Raw genomic sequence first — 10,431 nt, 5'->3', positions numbered from 1 at the left:
TGTCTGGCCCCTCTTACTTTCTGACAAAAGCGATTAATCTACACATTAAAAAAGGATTGGTAACAAATTACTATTCTCTTGGTTCATATGTGTCCGACCGAACTCCCCCCCCCCAAAAAAAAAAAAAATCAATATTCATCGGTCGGATAGAGAATGATCAGCACCAATGCCAAGCTCATGAATGGTAGTCCACAAAATTATTGAGAGGTAAAAGAAATCCCCGGAGGAAGTTTCAAACATACGATAATAAGACTACATCAACCACCGTGTATAAAAACAGCTAGGCAGTTGAAGAGAAACAATGTAAACATGTGGGGGGGTATGGAAGTTTAAAGGAATTAGCGACAGAAGAGGGGAGGAAATCCCTGGAGAAAAATAACGCGAACAACAGGTATAACCTCGGTGTATAAGAAGTTGGAAGATCGGGGGTCTTTAACCCCGTCTTTAACATCAAGTTCAATTTAAAGTGATCTGATGATGTCGTGGGTCAGTGTGTTCATTGGACAGTAAAGGTGAATAAAGCGGATTCGTGTAGAAAAATAGGGAAACTTGGAAAGCATTCAAAGATGAACTTGTAAGCCAAGACCACGAAGTTCGATGTCCTCGCATTAAGCTGGAAAGTAAAATTAATTGGAGTGAAACACTTGAAGAGGGGACAACTTTTTAAATCCTTTGATAGATCTTCTTTTATAAGGTTCTTTTCAATACAATTTAATAAGAAAAGCCTGTTCTCAAAAGTCTGCAAAGTAATCGAGGGGAAATAGATACAATTTTTAGGAAAGCAAAATTGAAATAAAGTTTCTTCAAAATAGTAATTGTCATGTTTTATTCATAAGGGAATCAAAATACATTCATATTATGACTTTCGTTTTCATTCATCAACCGCTTACAAACACTGCTCTGCTATATCATTTCAACCAGTGAAAAACAAACTCTTCAGTGTCACATTTGTATTTTGTACCCCTTTCTAATGATGAAGGTTTACGTACATAATTGACATCTCCATCACACTGACTGAACTCATGATGAGGCCCTCTATTGACAACTTTGCCAATCATTCTGCCCCTGTGAAATTGCAGCATGCCTTGACAGAGAGCAGACGACAGGTTTTGGGCCAGCACATGCGCTTAGCAAGGGTGAACATATTATTATGACTCATTCAGGTGTACAGGTGGTGGGGAAAATTCAGCCAAGGTTCGGTAAAAGTTAGCAGAAGTGCAGTTTCTGCATCGTCAGTGCTTGGCCGTGTAGCGATGCATCCAAGTTCGCCTCTACGCATGCTGAGTGTGACTGAAAACTAAGCTCGGAGCTCGGAGAGCTGTTGGGCGATACTTGGTTCTGGAGGGCCCCTTTGCAGTACCGACTTTAGGAGCGGGTCTTCTTGAGGGAGCCAGCCATCTGGTTCTCTGGATTCTTAATGTGGAGTTCCTCCCTCGATCCTGACTGCAAGGTGATGATCAGATCAAGTTATTTAATCCTTTCTTTAATTGTCTATTATCTCGTGACTTGGTCTTAAGTTAATAAGAGGAGGTCGTTTTTTTTGTGGTGCTGCTTATTCGTGTGCCGTTTTTGGCCGGCTGTTTATTCTGTTAGCGGAATACTCCTGATTTGCATGTACTGATTATACAGAGAGATGGTTCCCGGGTGGTTCCTTTATTATTTTTTTAAGATGGAAGTAATTTTGCTTTACAGTTTGAAGCTCTTTTGATACACTGCTTTCACCCTTCAGCTGACTTTCTATAAATCTTTATGAAGTGTATTAATTTCTTTGCTTATTGTATAAGGTCCTAAGTTCAAATACTATGGTATTAACATTGTTCTTCAATTTAGGTTTGTTATTTTCCTTTTGATAACTAATTATGTAATTCTCTGCTTCAAAAATATTGTTAAAGCTGACTACTGTACTGCATTTCCTCTTATCTTATGTACATTCTGTTTTCAGGGGTTTTCAGAGTCATTTAGATGGATTTAAAAAAAATATATAGACAAACATTCTGAGAGATTGCCAATGGAAAACAAAAATATTGAATCAACTTATTGTTTTTTTCTTTCCCTCCAGACATCAACACCTTGTCTAAATGTTAGGAACCATACCAGCCATGGATGATGAGCCTGTTGTTGGATTACCGTGTGGTGCTAGGTCAGGAGAGGGCACCGTAGTGGATGCTACCCCAGAGAGAGATAAGATACCCACCCTGGAACATTCTAAGGAGCCGGGCGGTGAGAGTCAAAAGGAAATGGGAAACGTGATGAATGATGTTGATGATGTTTCATCCGCTGGACCTAATAGGGATCGGATTGATACCGCATCAAGCGGCACAAGCGAAGGATCGTTGGGCAGTGGGTGGTGTGTCATGTCGGAGGCATCCGTCAATCGGGAGATTTTTCAAGATCTTCAATCTCATGATGAGGTGAGGGAAATTTGTTTTTAAATGTTTCAAGTTCAGTTCTAAATGCTTCAAGTTACTTGTGAATTGTTCAAGAATCTTATATTGATTAAGTTAAATACAATGCACAGAAACAGCCTTAGGTTTGATTGTGATGGAAATTTTCTTCTGAAAATTCTTAGTTTTAAGGTTTTCTTGTAGCCTATACCTACCATACAATCATTTTGGAAACATTTTTGTTGTTTGATAATACTGAGCAAATACAGTGGTTTCGGATGTGCCCTTTTCAAAAAGAGCAATTTCAAAGTTTAACTGGGCATCCTAAAATGTTGTGTGTGTGTAGGAGGATTCAAGCCAATTACTCTAATGGAATAGCAAGCAAAGAGAATTGATGTTGTAGAGAATTTATATTCACAAACTGATGATTCAAAAAGGTGCCTTCTTAGGATTTCATAGATCTATTCTGAAACCAGAAAAGTAGTTGATATATTTCAAGTTCATTCAAATTTCTTTACCTTTTCAAATTTTGAGTTATTCTGCAGAAGGTCATTTTGAAATATTTTAAGCATTATTTACATTTACTCAATTTGCAGTTATGGTTGTTGAAGATTGATCAATATCATTCAATAGAATACCCATAGTTTTTCTTTTTGTATTTGTTTGTTTGTGTATTTTTTTTCAATGATTGATAATCTGAAGTGCTGTCAAGAAGTCATATCGTCTTGTTGAAGAGAATTCCAAGCCCTTTTTTTTACTCAAATGAAACAGTTGGATCGAATTATACGACTCTGTTGGGTCCCATTATGTTAAAGACAGGTGCTTCATCTTCACACTTTGTAACAGCAGGTCTAATTAGCGTACAGCGTTTGAACAGGAGATGCTTGGTAGCTTGCTCACAGGAGGGGTGAAATCATTAACATAAGGGTTTTCAAGGGGGGCTAACAAGACTGACGAGGAGACAATATTATTAATCAGAAATTAAGGTCATGGGTGTTGGCACTGTGACTCACTGAATTTGACACTGGTTGGAATTGTAACAAGAGCCTTAGAAGTTCTTCAGAATGTTCTCTATATATCTCGAGTCTTGATCAAACAACATCTTAAAATGGAAGATCGATTTCATTTGTGTGGACAACTTAGGAATGTCTTTAATTTATGCACATTTTTATAAAAAAATTAAGATTGTATTGGGCATTACATAATATTCAAAGAAGACTACTTATTGAAGTTCTAAAGTGATATTAAGTTTTAATTTTCATTCTTTTGAAGTATTTGAAAAAAAAGTTTTACCCCCAAGTAGAGGAGGAAAAGGACATCCTAGTTGATTAAAACTTGCAATATGCAATATAGTGCTATGTTTCCAAGTGCTGTGCATACTATTACTCCAGCTTTAGATTAGACAGATGATTTTGATTTGAGAGCCCATTTTCTTTATTTAAATTTTTGATAGATGAATTCCAGATGAACACATCACGTCATGCCTTCACCTACTTTGTAGCTCTAGGTGATTAATTCACATAGCAAAGGTGTAAACATTGTAGTTTTGTTAATACCTAATAAAACTCGACCCAATGCAGCTACTGCAGCGGCAACAGCAGCAACATAACATGGGTTGGGGTATGGCACGGCGAGGGCAGAGTTTCAAAAGCGAACGGCGGGGGATTAAAAGCTGTAATGGGATATTTCCTCTGAGTGTGATTACGGGGACTTACGCTGCAAAAATAGCCAATGTCAAGGCACATCTGACTGAAACAGAGCCACATGAGCAAAACATGACTTCTTGTGTTTCAATCTGGTGCTGCCAGATTGTCAGAGTATCGTTAGAAACATACACAGCGCGCTGCATTATGCATGCTCCGATACTTTGATTGCAGTTGTAGAAGAATCGCTTTGGAAAGTCTTAATTTCCTTGATTCCAGAGTGATCCTGCTTATCCCACTTTAAATCGAGGAAAGGTCTTTACAGTAAATGCGTAGGCTATACCCTTTTTGACCTGGCCTTGAGTGTGTACATAGTATGAATTTGAAGAAATTACACAACTTAGCTGGTTATTTTTTATGTATACTGTACACAGTAAAAATGAAAAAAAAAAATATTATACAACCTGGGCCCTTTACCTTCAAAAGTGCAATCAATTTTGCAATTAAATGTAACTGTTAGTGTATGGCATTCCCTGTACAAATAGTTAGAATCAATTGTAAATGATCAGTCATATATATTTCTTTATATTACACCCGCTGAGTTTACACAAATGTTTTAACAAAACTTTTTAAAAATTTAAACAACTAAGTTTAACTTTTAAGCAATAGAATCAACTTTAGCACTTAACAAGGTTGATGTGTGTGTTATACCCTATATTTTTATTTTTAAAATATTATTATGAATATTCTAAAAATTGAACATTGCTCTTTGAATTTTAAACTTATTTCTTATTCATACAATACCTAATGATCACTTCATAATTTCATGTAGTAAAGTTAGTTGTATACCGAAAGCATTTTTGTGTATGGAAGAGCTTTATGGAGGTTTTCTTTCGTTGATAATTAAAATGACAGTTTGGGGGAAGTGTCTTTTGCAGGAAGCTCAACTTTTGACAATAACACTTTGTTATTCATCCTTCCCATAAAACTGCTTCAATGAAAAACGTGAAAAGGTTGTGGGGAATTTCTGTATTAATCATCAGATTTCCACATTTGACAGGAGGACATTCTTTCACTTTCATTTTTTATGAATAAAGCTGCCATATGGCATTGATACTATTTAACTGGTTAGAACATGGTTTCACTATATTTTATATTCATATATGATTGCATTTTGTCGACTGTATTCTGTTTTAATTATTAGATGCCTTTAGCATTCACATAGTGAATATATACATGTATATGCACAATTAAATTATTATCATTATTGATATCATCATTATTGAAATCCTAATTGTCATTATCGTCATCACCATCATCATCACCATTATCATCACCATCATCATCATCATCATCATCATCATCATCTACAACAACAACATCATCATCAATTTATAATCATCATTATTATTAATAATCATATATCATTATTATATCAAATTTATATTTGAAATCATTTCATTGTTCAAATATACTAGTAAATTGTCATGCAGGCTTTAAGTAAGAAAATTAAAAATATTGCTTTTAATCCTTTACTAGTAAGCTTCTTTCATTATTCATGGTCCCTTTTTATTTAAAGGAATATTGAGTATTGACCTCTAATGTTTCAACTCTAGTTTGTTTACATTTGCAAATACAACCTGTCAATCCCCATAAATTGAATATGAAAAGATGAAGAAGATTTTTTTATATTTTGTTTTGTATAGATTAAAAGCATGTGTTGTATCTTCCAAAAAATATCTGATAGATAGTGGGTGGAACAAGATTTTTGCCTCGTTTATGGGGCGGGGTAGACTGTTGAAGGAAAGAGGACAGGACGTCTCAAAAGTAGGGTAATATGGATCAGGTGTTTCTATCAGGGTTCTTATATGGGTGTACAAGTTAATCTGGTGAAATGACGATGTAGAGGATGGATGAATTTCAGAAATAGAAATATGTTATTTCATAGGCTTAATTGTTTGTAACCTCACTTGCATACTGACAAGAATATGCATGGAAGGTTTTGTGAAATGAGGTTAAGTGTCATAACTTTCTTACTGCAAATCCAATTCTGATGAAATTTGGAGCGTTATTTTATTTTCTATGAATTTTCCATTCAATTTATAAACTTATTGTTTGTGTGGTCTTGACATTTGATAGTAATTAAGAATGACCAGTGGTTTCAAGTGACTAGAAATGCTTTTGGAACATGAAAAATTTATCAGATTCATTCCATCACTTTGATCAGCCGTGCTCTATGCATTTCACATTTGGATATTTTCATGTGATGATGGACTGAGAAGAAGCTCACAGGTTTGGTCTATTAAAGTGTGTGTTCGAAATAAGATTTCATCGTTTGAAAAAAAAAGTTTGGGGGAGTTTGAGAAGCACAAATGTTGAATCCCTGAAAGAAATGAGAAGGGTACATGACCTGGCTAGAAGGCTTTGATGGGATGTAGAGTTAAGAGGTGAAAAGAAGTGCTCCTGCAGTGAAAAAAGGAAACAGGATGTTTAGTAAGGGAGGATAGAGGATCACCAAAGGGCCTTGAAAGAGGACCTAGGGTGTTCCATTTCGAAAAAGAAAAATCATCTGTCTCCTTGGAAGTTGAATTTGAAACTTGTACTTGGCTAAAAACTTCAGTATTGTATTGCATTTGCTGTGGATAGGCCTTTATCACTTGATATGGTTGAATATTTTCATCAGGTTTAGTTTTGAATGTTTAAACTTTAAAGTAGAAATGAAATTCAGAAGTATGTACATTAATTTTTTTTGGAGACATTCAGTTCTATTTAATTCAAGCCTCCATTCAAGATTTAACTGCATAATTCAGCAGCCCATAGCAAGCTGACAGAAGATGACATAACAAATAACCAGTCAAAACATATGGGGGAAAAAAGAAAAGCTAAAAAGTTCTAGTAAACAATCTAAAGAACATGAAGGTATTGTAAGTTACATTTTAAGAAAAAAATTGTTCACATTTATGGTGCTGATCATGAACAGTACATGATTTCCTATTGGGCATGATATTCCATCATAAAGTCAACATGTATACATGTACATGTAAGCTACTGCTCTGTATTGCATAAAAACAAACACTGGATACAAAGTCCGACAAGGGTATATTTGCTTACAAATAAAATATTGTCTGGTATACGTTGTCTTTGGTATTTTCCATCCACCAACATCCTCTGTGTGTACATGTATTTGGTCATGTGTCTTCATGACGCAATATCCATTTTTAACTTTGATAGAAATATTGGGATTTACCATATTGTTTTATTGTCAAGATATGTGGTTTATTTTCATTTTGTGGGATTTTTCACATTTGTATGGTAGTGGTAACAGAGTATTTCCTTTTTTACCTCAGTTTTTCCGATTGTTTTTTGTATTATTTCCTGCTCAGGGAAAGAAAAAAAAAGAAAGCTAAATGAAAGCTAATGTGATCAATAAGTTTTGGGCTTGGGTTAAAAAAATTCCATACTTACCTACATACCTATACTTGTTTACATATAAAGATTTATTGACAAATCTGTAGTTTTTGAGAGAAATTTTTCAATTTGCATTTTGAGATCAGCAAAGCAATTATTCTGTCATCTACAAAAATTTTGTATGCATTTTATAATGAAAAAAATTGTATGAATCATTATTTGTTCATTTTATGAATAAATTTTGTATTCATTTTATAATTATTCTCATTCTATTTGTAACACAATTACATAAAAGGAATGATATCATAACATAATTTGATCAGTTTTAACTTGACTGATCCCCTTGAAGTAAAAACCTGAAACTTATAAATCCATTTTCTCCCTGAAGTTGTAATAAGTATCAAATTCTAAATAGTTGTTGATATGAGCAAGAAGTTACAAGCTCTGCCTTAAGTGTGATCAGTGTACACTGTAAAAACTGTAGTGTTAAAACTGACAGCAATTGGTGTTAATAGAGGACCACACCCTGAGGTGTTAAAATTACACCCTTAAGATTGAACATAACACCAAAGAGTGTAAATGTAACAACCATAGGTGTTGTAATAACACCTATAGGTGTAAAACTAACACCACCAATTTAACACCGGTGTGAAATAACTGGTGTGGTCCTCTTATGTACACCGGTTAACACCACAGTTTTTGCTGTGTAGAAAGTCTTTTAATTAACCTAAAAACCATAATTATATAGTACTAGTAAAAACAATTTAAAATCACTCACCCTTGCATACCTCTCAGATATAATAGCTAGCCAGGTTTTGATTCAAACAATAAGCACTTGAAAGTTGGGAAGGATCTCACTCTTTAATATTGGCTTGAAGTGTCCAGTCATACATTTTGATCTGAGATTAATCGATTGTGATTAAATAGTAAGATCTACAGGGAGTGAGCTACATTGAATGTGGGTATGTGAAGTGCTTAAATTTTCCTTTTTAAATGAATATTTGAAACTCTGTAAGTGTTCATTTTATTTCTGTAGAGAATACTACAGATAAATAATTAACTAATGAATGTAATACTAAGTTTGCATGATCATTGTTATTAATTCTCTTACAATATTTCAAATTAGACTAAGCTTTTGATGTAATTTTGGTTTAAATGCTATGCTATCATTTAACATGGATGTAGATAAGCAGTTTTGATGTTCATGAAGGGCAAGTCAGATATTTTTCAATGGGACAGTGTGCTAAATATTATAAATGACTGTGATAAAGACATGACATGGTATAAGCTATGAAGTAAAATCACTGTACATTACAAAAAAAAAAATTATTGAGATGTATACACAAAAATTTGAAAGTGCAAAGTCCCTATTGACCTTCACCACAGCAATATTTGCTTTTCAAGTCATGAGTGTGGCTTATGGTGCTAAAGTTGATTCCAGCAATGATATGTATGAATGATTTGACTAAAATTTCTTTGAAGAAAAAATATTAAATCTTTGTTTTGCATTTGTTATGCCAGTGTTACAACTGAATACCTTTATTAATTCATCTGGGATTTGCTACTAAAATGTAAAAATGCTGTTTAAAATTTCAAGCATATTGTTTAAGCCCATGACTCCAACAATTTTTGTTTACAGTTTTGAAGCAAATTGTTTAAAGTTGTAAACAATTGTTTGTAAGTTTGAACAATTGTTTAAAAATCTTGAACAACTTGATGTTAATGTGATGGGCTTAAACAACATGCTTAAAATTTTAAACAGCGCTTTTACAATGTAGAGGCTAAATGTGAGATGTATGCAGCACCCCAATGGCTGGGACTAGTTCCTATAAACAACGGGCTAACTGTCATTTTCCCTGCTGTCTTCATGTAGTCATTCATTATAACGTAATTAAGATTATTTCCTGGTCAGGAAGAACAGGAATTTCACACCCGTCACTCAATCACATGCAGAGTTACTGGCCGGAGAACATGCCTTTTACCTCAACTCATACAATATGCATACATGAAGTGGACATAACTCGGTGACTGATGGTCATTGGTGAAGAGATTGGGGGCCTAAGGGGGTACTGGACTCCCCAACTGAGGAAAGATTAAGAGAACAAGAAAGGAAAGAAAATGATGTATTTCATTATGAAATATTGTGTTGAAATCTATTCCCAAATTAGATTTTTTATTTGAGAAAGGTTAATATGTGCACTTGCTTGCCATAAAAAAATGCGCCATATGAATGTTGCATCCCCCCAGTATTTATTGGCTCATTATTCCTCTGCTGGTGGTCAACATCGTGTTAGAAATTTTTTTTTGAAAATAAATTGAACAATAATTAAAGCTGATAGTGTAAAATGAAATCATTGAGATTGTTTGTTTTTGTTTTATTAAAGCTTCAGTATATTCCCTCCTTTCTTGAATTAATGTATGGTTCCTGTTTGAGAGTACTTGGTGATTCATGTATACTAGATTAACTACAGATGATATGTTAAAAAACTTTTTATCTTTAAATGTAGGATTGTATGCCTATTACCTGCAAACAAACTCTACTGTAAAGAATAGTGTCAAACAGTGGGTTCATGTGATGCACTATGTAAAGATGTAATTCACACTGCTAAAGGGCTCAAATGCGATAGTGTGGAGAAAATTCAACAATGTGGATACCTCAAGCAATAGCATGAGTGTTCACAGTGTGTTCATACTGTGGATTATTTGAGGATGTGATTCACTCTCTTATTAGATGTACTCTTATTCAACACTGTGAAGACAGTTCCACACTTGTACAGTGATAGTTCAGTGTGTTTACTGTATGTTCACATACATCATTGGCTTGTGTAAAACTGTGGTACACTCTGTTAAATCATGTGATTTTAGATTGTGTTTACTGTGAACACAATGTATATACTCAGTGGAGCACACTGTGAACACACTGTAACTCTATGGCACACACTGTGAACATAATATGGACACACTGTGATCACGCTGAGACACACTGGGACTCACTG

The 10,431-nt window shown here is 34.4% G+C and overlaps 1 protein-coding gene across 1 annotated transcript in view; it reads left to right on the top strand.

The window, feature by feature from the left end:
* Nucleotides 1-1,055: 1,055 nt before the first annotated feature.
* The window catches only part of LOC121412088, an 86,105-nt gene continuing 76,729 nt past the window's right edge, over nt 1,056-10,431 (top strand). Inside the window, exons 1-2 of the mRNA XM_041604997.1 lie at nt 1,056-1,450; nt 2,060-2,411. Coding sequence (XP_041460931.1) covers nt 2,079-2,411 — 333 coding nt within the window. The 5' untranslated portion in view covers nt 1,056-1,450; nt 2,060-2,078. The remainder of the gene's footprint in view (nt 1,451-2,059; nt 2,412-10,431) is intronic.

Source organism: Lytechinus variegatus, chromosome 3 (genome assembly GCF_018143015.1).
Source record: "Lytechinus variegatus isolate NC3 chromosome 3, Lvar_3.0, whole genome shotgun sequence".
Lineage (NCBI taxonomy): Eukaryota > Metazoa > Echinodermata > Echinoidea > Temnopleuroida > Toxopneustidae > Lytechinus > Lytechinus variegatus.
The sequence above is the reverse complement of the archived record's forward strand: the minus strand, read 5'-3'. Positions and strand labels throughout refer to the sequence as shown.